Raw genomic sequence first — 13,385 nt, forward strand, 5'->3', positions numbered from 1 at the left:
CCTAATTTGGTAGTGATATGAGTCACCTACAAAAGTATCTTGTCCTCTCTGTTATTTACCATTCCTTTAATCCTTCGTGCACTCTTTATTAGTCATTTTCTGCCATCCGTCAGATGAATGACCATTTTAACTCATGCCGAATGATTTAACGTATTGTTCATGTGCCATATGGGGTCCTCCAGGGGAACTCATCTATCCTCTGGATTTTCTTCTGCCTGAGGGCAGGTGGTGGCCTGATGAATTGTCCTGGCAGCATCCTGTTCTTCCAGGGCCCGCTGTCCCTTCCTGGTCGGGGTGCTCCCGGGGTAGGGGCAGGCAGCTGGCAGGGGTGGCTGTTTTGGAAGAGCCCCTTCCCTGCTCCCTCCTGGATGGTGGAGCCATGGGACTTGTGCAGGTTGTGGTAGTCCAGTGTAGTACGCACAGATGCGTGCATGCAGATGTGGTGTATGGCCACGTGTGCCACGGACAGGTGTGGGTGTATGGTGGGGAGAGGCTCCCAGTTATAGCCCATCCCTGTCACCCAAAGCAGCTTTGTAAGTGCATCCCTTTAAAAAGGGGGAAAAGAGTCAGTGAAGGTGAGGACTCCTGTGCAATGAACAGAGTTCCCTGGCAGTGGGCTGGCTTCTCTTATTTGCCTTATGTCGTTCCCTCAAAATAGGCTGGAAGCCCTGGGGTCCGTGCAATACAAGCCTGGGCTAGGCAAACATGTACATGCAGAAGCTAGTTTTACACACTTTACAATTTGCATATGCAGGTAATTGCACATTTAATTGGAGCTTTTGTTTCATGCATCCCTTCTTGTACTGATCTCTTAGGTCTGTCTTGCTATGTTTGCCAAATGCTCTGCTATTACGGAATGAAGAAAAAAAAAAAAGACTGCTGAATTCTTTCTTTTTTTCCAAGTTGAAAATTATTTTATGCATGGTAATCAAAAGATAAATAGAAATTAACTGTATCCCTGTGGCTATTTTGTTTTGGTAGATGACATAGGACACTTAAGCTAAATTGTGAAGATGTCATGTGCTTTTGTTCCCCTAAAGCATTAAAATAAAGAATCTCAGCAGCCTTGCCTCTACCTGCTTTTCTTTGCTGCTCTTAAAATAGACTTTGAAGTGAATATGTTTTAGCTTTCTCAGAAAAGAGATTTTTCTGTAACCACTTCGGTAACTAAATCATTTTGATACTTAAGCCTTACCAAGCAGAGAGGGGAATGACACAGTCTGGTTGTACTTGTATCTGTTTGAATGATGTGTGACATCCTCGTGATGAGGGAGGAGGAGGACAAGGATGCCTTACAAAACACGATAAAATCAGAGGACTGGTGCATCCTACCTCTGCAGGAATCACGTGTGTTTGGGTAATTCATGAAGAGCAATGCCAGCTGCTGCTTTGTCTATGGAGACTTGTTGAGTTTTAATTCTTTGCACAAGTATAGACTGGCCGTGGTACAAAACAATAAGTACTCTGTATGTTCCTTGGGAACCTTCCCTATGTGTTAATGGTAGCTAAAAATGGACTTCTCAAGTAAGCCTTGCCTCTCAGCAGGAGTGCCTCACAATACAAATCTTAAGAACATTGTGTCCCACTTTTTCTAATAGAAGTAAACCTTTCCTTTTTTTCTTATTCAATTTTTAATGTATTTGATGATGTACCATGGCTTCTCTTTATCTGTCACATGATACTAATGATGCCAAGTCATACTGCCATCAGACGTCTCCCACTAGAGTCCAGGAAACTTGTTTTCTTCCAGAGAAGCTGTGATTCAGCTGTGGTTCACAACACAAACATGTTTCTTGGCTTCACTGAAATCTGGTACATTGACCGGTTACTACATGAAGCTTTCTTTAGAGTATCTTTGATTTCATCTGCTTGTAGTGACAACGTTGTGAGGTGAGGAAGGCTGGTACAGTAACTTGGGCCTTATGGGGGGTGCAGCCAGACTGATAGAAAGATCCATTTCACATATCTCTCGTTTTAAGTGTAAATTGAAACAAACCGCGGGGTCAGACAGCAGTTGTAAGCTTGTTATATAAAGCAGATGTAATTATTTTTTCTCCTTTTGAAATGACAGATACTTTGGATGAATACTTTGAGTATGAAGCTGAGGAGTTCCTGGTCTCCTTGGCCTTGTTGATCACCGAAGGTCGAACGCCTGAGTATTCAATCAAGGGCAGAACAGAGGGCTTTCACTGCCCACCGGCACAGTCAAGTCAGCCGCCAACAACTAAGCATGAATGCAGCGACAAACTGGCTCAGGTAAGATGGTACCCATGTTATTTTAAGTGTGTTGGTGTACATCCTTGCAACCGTGATTAAAGTCAGCTGAGAACCCCGTGGCAGATTCACAGTTAAGCATGAATAGCAATTTATTTCTCAGTCCTGCATTCAAATTAGTATGTAATTCAGTATTGTACTAATAATAGATACATCCTTAAAATGAGAGATCATTAAGCCTTTTATCCTTCAACATGAAATTCTGCATGACTACCTGAATGCAGTACCTATTTGAGTCTTTATTATGCAAATGGAGAGTGCTATACTTAGCATTCTTGGTCTCGGGTTTCGTTTTTGGTTTATTTTTTTTTTAAAAAAAATCTAGGCTAACTTGCCGAACTTCTTGCTTTTCCAGGTTTTCTTGAAAAGTTAGTGGTCCAAAAACCACAAGCACATCAAATCTAGCCCATCTGGGAGTAAGGCTGGAGAATCCCATCTCAAGTAGAAGTTCCTAAGTGCTGTGTGAATTTAAGTTATTATTCATACAGAAATTAGCCCGTTCCAAGACACAGAATTTACAAAGATACCGCTTGAGTGTGTCTATCCAAGAGGATGACTTGAGAGTGGTACAAAGTAGCAAAGTATAGTGCTCATTTATGAGCTCGTTTAACTTTCTACAGAAGCTGCTCAAATGGCAGCCATAAAGGATTTGTTAATTATTTTTCATTTAATAGCTCTGGAATCTTATCTCTGATTTGGTGAAACCTAGTTTACAGAATTTGACCCTTACCCTTTTCCAGTACTTTGGAACATGTTTTTAAGGTAGATCTAAATTTGGCTAGGATTTTTATGGCTTGCTTATGTTGACATTTTTTCTTTCCCACAGTGTCGTCAAGCCAGGCGAACCAGATCTGAGGTTATGCTACTGTGGAAGAACAATATTCCAGTCATGGTAGAAGTGATGCTACTTCCAGACTGTTGCTATAGCGATGAAGGGCCCACCACCGAGGGGAATGATTTAAATGATCCTGCAATCAAACAAGATGCATTGCTGTTAGAAAGGTGGATTTTGGAGCCAGTTCCTCGACAGTAAGTTGGATGTTAGGGTTAGCTGATAGTTGCGGGAATCTTGTCATATTAAAGTCCTTGAAGTAACCAGTTAGTGGTTTTGAACTGGCCCATTGCCTTGGGGACTGATTTAAGAAAACCACTATTTGCCAGTGAAATTGAAGCATCTTTTAATCTTAGTCCTCTACTCATAGTTTCTGCAGTGAACATTGAACAATGCAGAGTATGAAATGCTCCTAGCTGAAAATGGTCATTTTTGCACGTTATTTATGTTAAATTGTGTAAATTATTATGTGGATAAAACCAAATCAGGCTCTGTAATCATCGAAATGTTTGAGGAATTTGTTTTGCTTGATTGAGCTGTGCTTTATTTTCAGAACGAAGATCTGATAATGTCCTAGTTTTAGTTCTAACCGTTCTCTGTGTATATTCTTACCAACACCCATGTGTTTCTCTTAATACGTTTTAGGAGTGGAGATCGATTTATTGAAGAGAAGACCCTTTTATTGGCTGTTCGCTCTTTTGTTTTCTTCTCTCAGCTAAGTGCGTGGCTGAGCGTTTCACATGGTGCTGTTCCCCGAAACATTCTGTACAGGTGCGTCTGGGGTGGAAAAAACCCTCGTTTGTTCTTTGTAGGTTGTTTCAACTTGTCTTAAAACCTTTTTCCCTTCTGTTTTTCTGTGCTCTCAGGAAGTGCCATGCTGTTGGCCTAGTGCTGTGACAGTTATATAGGATCCATATACTTCACAAAGTACAGCAGTTGCTGGTGTTGCTAGTGCTTTTTCTTAGACATTTGTTATGAAGTAGATAATTAAGACTCTTCACTTAAATGTTTCTGTAAATGCCCTTCTGTATTGTTTCAGGGTGAGCGCTGCAGATGTGGACTTGCAATGGACATTCTCCCAGACACCGACTGAGCATGTCTTTCCTGTTCCTAATGTTTCTCACAATGTGGCCTTGAGAGTCAGCGTCCAGTCCTTGCCCAGACAATCGAATTACCCGGTTTTGACCTGTAGTATTCACACGAACCTTAGCTTTTACGAAAAGCGAATGCAAGAGCGTAAGTTACATCAGCGCAGCGATTCCAGTGTGGCACAGCAATGCAGTACCTCCAGTCCACAGCGCTTCTGTGGGAAACAGACATGGACAATGACACCTGAAGGCCTACTTAATGGAAAAAAGACAACTGAGTTTACTACATCTATCAGAAATTTAAAACTTTATCCATCTACTGGACTTGGATCTGACTTTGGGGCATCACAGCCTAAAGTTCAGGGCTATAATGCTACAGCGGACAATAAGACAAAATCTCGTGAAGCACCTGTGAGAACTTTTAAATCCTTTTCTCTAGTTGATTCCCGTGGTTCAAATAGTCACTGCGCTCACCAGCCCACAGGAGAAACCAATCCTTTGATAGGCTCTTTACTTCAAGAGCGACAAGAGGTCATCGCGAGGATTGCTCAGCACTTGATTCACTGTGATCCGGCTACTTCACCGGTTGTTGCTGGACGCCCGTTCAACATACATGAGAACGGCTCAGCTACACCAAAAGCTTTTCGGAGTACTTACGAAGATGAAAACTTGCCAAGGAAAGGCAAGGAAGCCTCCCCAGTTTCTGTTGCCAGCTTAGACAATGCAGTACAAGAAGATGGTGGTGAAGGCAAAACGAGAGCGATACCAGAGATCAGTCTGCTCGATGCCCGTGTTCCAGGGAACCACTGTGGCCGTCAGTTGGCAGGAGAGAGTAATCCCCTGATCGATTCTCTGCTCCAGGAGCGGCAGGAGGTGATAGCAAGGATTGCCCAACACTTGATTCATTGTGATCCAGCTACTTCTCATGTCACTGGACGTCCATTCAAAGTGCATGAGACTAGCCCTGTTACTTCCAAAGTTTTCCGAAGTACATATGAAGGTGAAAATTTGCTGAAGAAAGGCAAGGAATCATCTTCTGTTTCTTTTGCTAGATCTGATTTTTCTTTGTTAGAAGACAGCAGTAAATCAAGGATGAAGACACCTGATACTCCAATCAGTCCTTCTAGGTTTGATGGAGAATTGAAGGCTTCTCTGAAACTCCAAGCAAGAAGAAAATTGGTTTTAGCAAAACCCAGTGAAGCTGTCCGAAATGCATTTCATCAGACTTCAAATAAAACTTCTCATGCATTTACTAACATTCATACATCATCGTGTGTTAAAGAAAATAAATCTGAATTGCCAGATAAATTGGAAATGATAAGTTCTGGTTATGCACAGAAAGACCAGATAACCAACAGAATTAAACAGTGTTCAAATTTGAGCAGCATTGATGAACAGATTCGCACAAATAAACTAAAAGAAAGAACAGTTGTTAGTGAGAACAATGGCATAGACAGTTTTAACAATTTACAGGTAGATAAATGCAGAATACTTGAAGGTACAAAAAAAGCAACTGTGATGCAGGTATCTGACTCTTTGCACAAAAATGAGCTCAAGTGTTTAGATAAAGACTCAAAAAAACCAAATATTTATGAGCAAAATACTCAGCTTATTAGTATTGAAAATTATTTAAATAAAGACCATGACAGTTTCAAAAACAAAAGCAAACAAGATAAAACAAAAACTGCACACGATGAGAATGAGGACCCAATAAGCCTCGATTTCCAAAGCACTTGTCAGAAGAAACCTACAGAAGACTGCATAGTTAAGTGTGAGCGGCTGAAGAACCCAGATGTACAGGTAAATACACAGAGGAAAAGATGAATTCTTAGCTGCGCTTAGATAGCTTGTGCTGTGTCTCCTAAGGACCAATATGAAGAGGAATTCAAGCCTGACTTTGTATGAAGCCGCATGTTACTATTGTCTTCTTGGTCTGCAGTAACGTTTGGCTGGTAGTGCCTCCCCCATACCTTCTTAATTATAAATTTAACACTGAGGAGAACATTGTCTTATTCTGCTCACGGTGATAGCATTATGAAGGACAGTTTCCATAGGCAGTTAGGCACCCTGTCGCTTTATTCAGACACTGCTGTGTTTATATGGTATGTGATCTTTAGTGAGCAGTTTGTGTGATTGTAGGTTTGAGTCAAGGGGAATTTACACTGTTTCATAATATCCCGGTGTGATGCAGATCCACCTGGTTCAGAAGTCGTCTTTGTTAGAGCAAGCAAAGCGTTACTGTGGTAGGTCATTGAAATATCCCATTGATATCTTGAGTAAATTTATTTTGCTGACAGAGAGCACCATCTCTAAAACACACAAATATATGGCGGAAACATAATTTTCGATCCTTGGATGGAACTTCAACCAAGGCTTTTCATCCAAGAACTGGATTGCCTCTGCTTTCAAGTCCTGTAAGTTACTGTTGAAATTACAACTTACCTTTTGACTGACAAAGGAAGCATTTTGTTTAGTGTCTGTGTATGGTAAAAAATTTGGCAAATTACCTAGGTGGGGGGTGTGTGTGTTTACTTTCAGTGTCAGAGCGAATACTCTTGCAAGTGGGCATTTGAGAGTTCACACTCAGATGAAATTGGACAATAATTTTGGAAACGAAAATATTAGAACTAGTTGTTGAGATCCTGTCAAGGTTAACAAAAGGCGACATTAGAAAAATCTACGGCAAAAAAATGCTTTGGTGCTATTTTAGAGCCACAAAAGAAAGCAGTTTGGAGATTAGTGTTTTAAGTTTAAGCTAATATATTTTGTCACTTAAGAGGTTTTGTGTGAATTATTAATACCTGATTGCCTATTATTCCAAAGCTTTTGTTTCTGTGACCGGTTTGTACTGGATATTCTTCAGCAATCAGAGATGTCACTAAGTGAAACACAGATGCTGTGTAAGACAGAAAGACATTGGGGAATGTTACAGTTCTTGGTAGGTTGTTGGGAGTTTTAAAGAAAAAGGCAGTCACAGTAAAAACTACTGAAGTAGTGATGTTCTGTAATTAATACGTGACGTGTTTTACTCTTCAGCGCTTGTAAAGGCCATCATATTTTCGGGAAACTTGGATAGAAGTTGTTACAGCCTGTTTATTAGTAGCGCTCTGGACTATTCCAAAGAGACATCAGCCTCTTGAATGAGCCTTTATTTAAGTACTTGCTGTTAATCAAAATTTACAGTCTTGTCATTAATAATTTTAGAATTTTCTTCACTAGGTTTAGAATGTACAGGAATTACTCTCTTCTGCTTTGTTTTTGTAATTTTGTAATGTAATGCAAATTCTTGGCAAACTTGTGTTCACTTGGCAAAATTGTCCTCACTAGTGGTACAGTTTTCAAATTAGCATCTTCTTTGCCTCTTGAGGTTCCTCAAAGAAAAACGCAGTCTGGGTGCTTTGATCTGGATTCATCACTGCTGCAGTTGAAATGTTTGTCTGCAAGAAGGTATGTTTTATTTACCAGAATTATAAAGAATTTTGGGGGAAACATAATATATATACATACCTGTATGCAACAACAAAGCATGTTGGCAAAGCCAAAAATTGGGTGCCTTTCAAAAAAACCCTTTTTTTTTTTTAAATACGTATTGGCAGCCGAGTTGCCCCAGGAGTGTCCAGGTTAGCTCTGGGCCATAACCATGGTACGACAGCTGCTGCCGGCATGAACTCTGTCCTGTGCAGGGCTAGGTATGCTGTAAAAATACCCTTGAATTTTCAAAAAGAACAGATAGTAATAGTTGATTCTAATTCAGATCAGTGGGTTTTTTGTGTTATGCTTTGTTTGTGGTGTTGAACAGGTTAAACATTTTGCCTTAACTTGTTCAGAGCACTTAACATTTAAAAGGGACCAACCATGACCTTTTATACATTAGTACACACAAGATAAACAGCTTTTAGTAGGGTGGTTTGATGTTGGAAACTTCATGGTATGAGACAAAAATATCTGCGTACTAGAGAAAACAATCTGATACTTTGATTCCTGCTAATGGAATTAATGAACAACCTAAATTCTTATTGTCTTTATTTATCCCTTGTTAACTGAAAAAACTTTCAGAAGTTTTACATTACTAGAAAACGTTCTGCTAAAGCATTAGCAAGTGATGTTCAACTGTTACTTCTTTAGGACAACATTTTGTAATACAGTAAGTAAACGATTCTTTATAGAGCTGTTTATACCCAGAAAAAAAAGGCAAATGGTTTTAGCCTTTATGTTTATTCTATCTTTTTTTTTTTTTAATAGCCCACAACAATGTATAAACAGAGACAGTGATCCAGAGAGCCATGGGAAACCAATTCTAAGTTCTAGTGCTCCACCAGTAACAAGTCTTAGCCTTCTGGGAAACTTTGAGGTATTGCATATTCTCTAGAATTCTTGTGGGTATTTTTAGTATTCTACTGTACTGCTTTTAAAAGTGCATTACTGTGAATAATTCCAGCCTGATCACAATGTAAAAGTTCATAATTAAATTGAATAAAATTTGTTTTAATTTCCAGCTGAAAGGCACATTTCATGCCCCAGACATCATCGGTCTCAGATTCAGATACAATGAATTGCTTAGAACTTTTATTTCCCACTGTGGTCAGGTTAGGAGGAGTTCTGTTGACATAAATGAGATTTAACAACCTGTAATTGTTCATGTTCATAACATATACCTAGAAAAAAGGATTTACATTTTTGCTCTTAAAGTCTACTTAATGTGTCACAAAAGCAGTGTTAAATCAGTGTAGTAAACAGAATGTGTTTGAAGCATAGCCTCCAGCTTTTCACTTCACGTAGCTTATCAGCTATCAATAACTAATAGCTAGTGCATGAATGGATTGTGTTGTGCTCAATATTTGTGAAATATGGGGGTGAATATGTTGAGGAAAGTTACAGATTCTAGACTTATTTTTTCAGATAGTATATCTCAAGGAAAATCATGCATAGATCCTGCTGCAGTAAAATTCTCTGTGGGCATTTGCACCAGTTTCAGTAGAGTGATGACTGGATTTGGATGATGCTTTCTCTTAAACCGTTGTCATCTTGCTGAATGTTCTGCTGTTCATCATAATTTTTGCTTCAGTGTTGATTTTTGACAGGTCACCTTACAAAAGACCCAAGTTCTTATATAAGTTTTCCTTGTTTGCTGCTTAGTTTTGCTGTATTTTATTTGAGGCTTTCCCAAACGAAGCTGTATGTGTTTTGTTTTTCAGGAATCTGTCCTGAATTTTCGCTTAGACCCGCTTGGCGTCGTGGAAGGTTTCACAGCAGAAGTGGGAGCAAGTGGAGTCTTTTGTCCCACGCACATGACTCTGCCAGTTGAAGTGTCATTCTACAGTGTTTCAGATGATAATGCACCCTCTCCTTACATGGTAGGTGTGTGGTTGGGTTTATTTTAAACAAGTTCTGATAGGTAGAGGTGAAGAACAAGAGCTTGGTGAGTAGAGGGTCAGGAAGCAGGGATTTGCAGGGACCTGATTATTTTCAACTGCTTATCATGGAACTCTCCTGTTCCCTTCTATCCCTACCTAGTGCTTTTCCTCCCATTGCACTGCCCCACCATCCAGCTGCTCTTGTCTTGGGATATGGAACGTACTTGTCTCCCTCCACGCTGGACTGATCAACCCCTGCCAGATATCTCTTTATCTAACTGAAAATAGGCAGTGAGGCAATAGCTGGGCTTAATGGGATACATTTTGTTGTCTCAACAAGCAGCTGCCCTGGGCAGCTAACCACTCTGCCAGTGCCTTAGGTGCAGGCCAAGGTACAACTGCTGATGGAGACCTTAGACTCCAAAGTTATTCAGCCCTTCCTGTTAAAGCAGGTGTTGGCTGAGCTAGCGTGACACACGGTGCTCACATAAGCTGCGTGGTTTGCTGATGTTTGCATCAACGCGGTGTTTGTGTTCTGGGTATCTGCGCCCTGGTTCTGTTCCACATTTCTACAGTGACAGCACAATTTTTGGATGTTTCAGAGTGCTTCCTTGTAACCAGGAAAAGGTGTCTTGTATGCTAGCACTGAATCAGATGGCTAGGTGTGTTCTGAAGGACTGTTAAGGAACAGTGTTACCTGGGTGACAAATCTAATTTTTAGAGGTTTTCATATGTGTATGTCTAAAGTATGCTAAATAGTCAGTTTAAACATGAAAGTAAAGCAGTGAACATCTGATTATCCCAAGATTTAGATTTTAAATTCATAGAACTTGCCATATTTCTGACTTTCTGTTTTAATTTAAAAGTATTCAGAAAATGACATGGCTTTGCAAGTTGATTAATAGAGTTTGAACTTGTATATGTCTCTTCTGAACCACTGCAAAGAAGTATCTGTTGTTTTGCTTTCAATCTTTCTAGATTATTTCATGTGATTTTCCAGGAGCTTGAAGGGATTCTGATGTTCCTCAAATGGTTAAAGTAGCATTGCTTGTTTTCCTAGCTGGGTTTCATTGTTTCAGGCTTTTCCACATGGTCTAAGCATGCTTTTATGGCTGAGTCTCCCAGGATTAATAGACATTTGTATAGTGCCTTCATCATCAGAAACATTGTTTCTGTTTGTATAGCTAGTTTCTCTGCTCTGGGAGCTTTTTTTTTGGTGTTTGTTTGGTTTTGGGTTTTTGAATATCTTTTTTTTTTTAAGCCCAGCGCAGTGGGGTACAACAGTTGTGCGCTGCAGGTGAATCGAACATGTGCTCTAGGGCAGTACCATCAGGGTGGGTGGCCTCAGCTGTGTTACATACAGCACTGCGTGGGATGCTCCCATCTGTAGATTACAGCTGGTACAAAAGCAGATGTCGTCGTAAAAGTTTGGATTAGAAGGGAAGATTAAGTGCATCTGCTGCCTTTGAAAAGCATAAATTGTTCTGTGAGATTTGGAGTATTATTGGTGCAATTGTAGGTGATGTAAAAATGGAAAGGAGGAGGCAAATCTTCCATTTTAACTTACGAGCCGTTTTGAAAAGAAAGCTGTGTTTTGCCGTAGCTCCCAAACTGTTAGTTTAAAGATACAGAAACTTGGCTCTTGTTTAAAGAGAAGAACATACCCCTTATTGCCCAGCTTTTAATGATCTGACAAAGTATCTGTAAGGCCCCTGCTGCTGATTTTTAACTGCATCTTAAATGTGTTGACTTCTGGGTTTAGTTTTTATATATACATTACTGATTGTTTTTCAAATAGATAGAATTATAGGAATAGAACGTTTGCATTTGTATGTAACTCTCCCTGTGAATTAAATGTGTGCCTTCTTTTCCTAGGGTGTAATTACTTTAGAGTCCCTTGGTAAAAGGGGTTATCGGGTACCGCCTTCAGGAACAATACAAGTGGTACGTACTCAGCAGATAAGGGTGACTTGAAACCACTGATACCAAGAAAGTCATGCAGAGGCGGTGAGGTTATTGGAGATGAGCATGAAGCTATCAGTGGAAATGTGCATCTCCGTAGGTAGTAAAGTTATTCAAAGTTAAATCTTGTGTAATTTGTGGGACAAAAGAGACTCCCAACCTTTTGAACCCATCTGTGCTGTGAAGAGACTTAAAATCAGTTACTGAAGATTCAGAATAGTTGAAGGCATCATGGCTTTGAAGAAGTAATGGGGAAGTAATTAGGCTACAGTGTTAATTCTGGAGTCCTTCTAAAGGGATTAAGATTGAATACTCAGTTGTATCTAAATCTCGTAAGATTTTTGACCTCATCTGTTCTTTGTAATAAAATCAGAAAGTAAATCACAGCTTAGAACTAACAGTCTTCCCCTTTCTTTTAAAAGAAACCCAACCCGGGGTAACATATTGGTAGTTTCAGGTTTAAAAGTGGAGTCCACCACTGTGCTTCCTATGAGCATATTGTGTCTAGAAAACAGTGTAGACAAAAAGCTGACTGGAAAAATAAAAAAGGGGATGCAGATTAGCAAAGTAACAGTGGTTATATACTATAGTGTTTCATTAAGATTAGGCTGTGTTTAGTATTATATTTAAATATGGGAATTTCTAGTAGCTGAAATGTTGAAAACCAGAAAAACTGCACAATCTTTTTACATAAATGTTTCTGTATGGCACTGGAACAAAGTGGAGGACAGTGACTGTTTTGGCAGGTGGGGTTTGGTTTTTTATTTGTTTGGTGTTTTGTGGTTTGGTTTTTTTTTTTTTAATTTTTCATTTCTAAAGAGTATTGTATTGAACTGTCTTTTCAGACCTTATTTAACCCTAACAAAACTGTGGTGAAGATGTTTGTGGTGATCTATGACTTGCGAGAAATGCCAGCTAATCATCAAACATTCCTACGGCAAAGAACTTTTTCTGTTCCTGTGAGACGAGAAATCAAGAGAACTGTCAATAAAGAAAATAGTCAACAGACTGAAGAAAGGCTACTACGCTACCTCATACATCTGAGGTAAGCTCCCTGGATTCAAAAAAGAACCCAGCACAACAAAACAGATAAAAACAATCCAAAACCAACCAACCAAAACCACAGAAGTCAAGCACATGCCCAAATTTATCTCAAGATTTCTTTCCCAGCCAGCCTTTCTGTATACAGACTTTTTATTAAAAAAAGAATGCTTTTAACTTGGTCTTTAAGATAGACAGTAGAGGAAGAAGAGCTAATAAATAATTTGGATTCTGCTTGGGAGAAACCAAGTTAAAATATTAAAGCTTTTTCTTGGCATTGAAGTATTTTGTGTAGCCTTGTAAAGCTTAATTCTTTTCTTAGCAAGAGAGATTTAGTTCTGGCTGGATCAACGTACTTCTTGAGGTTAGAGGAAATAGCGAGTGTGGATGTTGCATGGGCGAAAGCCAAAACTAAGGATCACTGTAGAGAAGGTGTCCAGTGTCCTACACACATGCCTCTTCACCAGAATAGCTTGCGACATGAAAAGCATTCCTCCTAAAAATACAGTGTTTAGCGGTAAAAATGTAAATGCCTGTTTCATGATGCAATACCGCTGATAATGCCTTTCACTTCATAAAATATTCACACAATCTTCCTTAAATGATTTACGAAGCACTGCCTGAAACCAGATACTGTGCTGCTGCTCTGGGGATGTTCTGGAGACAGCAGTTTGAAGCAAAGGAGGAATGATATATGTACTCTGTCCTCCTGCAGTTTGCAGACCTTTGCCTGCATTGTTGTAGTAAACAAACCCACATACGTACCGACCCAGTGCTTTCATTGCAGCAAACCCAAACTGGCAAACCCAACAGTGGCTGACATTCTGAAGCGAG

At 39.7% G+C, this 13,385-nt stretch overlaps 1 protein-coding gene across 23 annotated transcripts in view; it reads left to right on the top strand.

The window, feature by feature from the left end:
* The window catches only part of ATOSA (atos homolog A), a 48,312-nt gene that overhangs the window by 29,164 nt on the left and 5,763 nt on the right, over nucleotides 1-13,385 (top strand). For 22 of the 23 annotated variants that reach the window (XM_056347155.1, XM_056347146.1, XM_056347149.1 and 19 more), the window contains 10 exons: nucleotides 2,072-2,256; nucleotides 3,101-3,303; nucleotides 3,752-3,877; nucleotides 4,146-5,994; nucleotides 6,492-6,608; nucleotides 7,562-7,641; nucleotides 8,437-8,545; nucleotides 9,390-9,548; nucleotides 11,424-11,492; nucleotides 12,356-12,555. In XM_056347155.1, coding sequence (XP_056203130.1) covers nucleotides 2,072-2,256; nucleotides 3,101-3,303; nucleotides 3,752-3,877; nucleotides 4,146-5,994; nucleotides 6,492-6,608; nucleotides 7,562-7,641; nucleotides 8,437-8,545; nucleotides 9,390-9,548; nucleotides 11,424-11,492; nucleotides 12,356-12,555 — 3,097 coding nt within the window. Of the gene's footprint in view, nucleotides 1-2,071; nucleotides 2,257-3,100; nucleotides 3,304-3,751; nucleotides 3,878-4,145; nucleotides 5,995-6,491; nucleotides 6,609-7,561; nucleotides 7,642-7,790; nucleotides 8,402-8,436; nucleotides 8,546-9,389; nucleotides 9,549-11,423; nucleotides 11,493-12,355; nucleotides 12,556-13,385 lie in introns of those variants that run through there. The other variant, XM_056347169.1, reaches the window with a different exon arrangement.

Source organism: Falco biarmicus, chromosome 7 (assembly GCF_023638135.1).
Source record: "Falco biarmicus isolate bFalBia1 chromosome 7, bFalBia1.pri, whole genome shotgun sequence".
Lineage (NCBI taxonomy): Eukaryota > Metazoa > Chordata > Aves > Falconiformes > Falconidae > Falco > Falco biarmicus.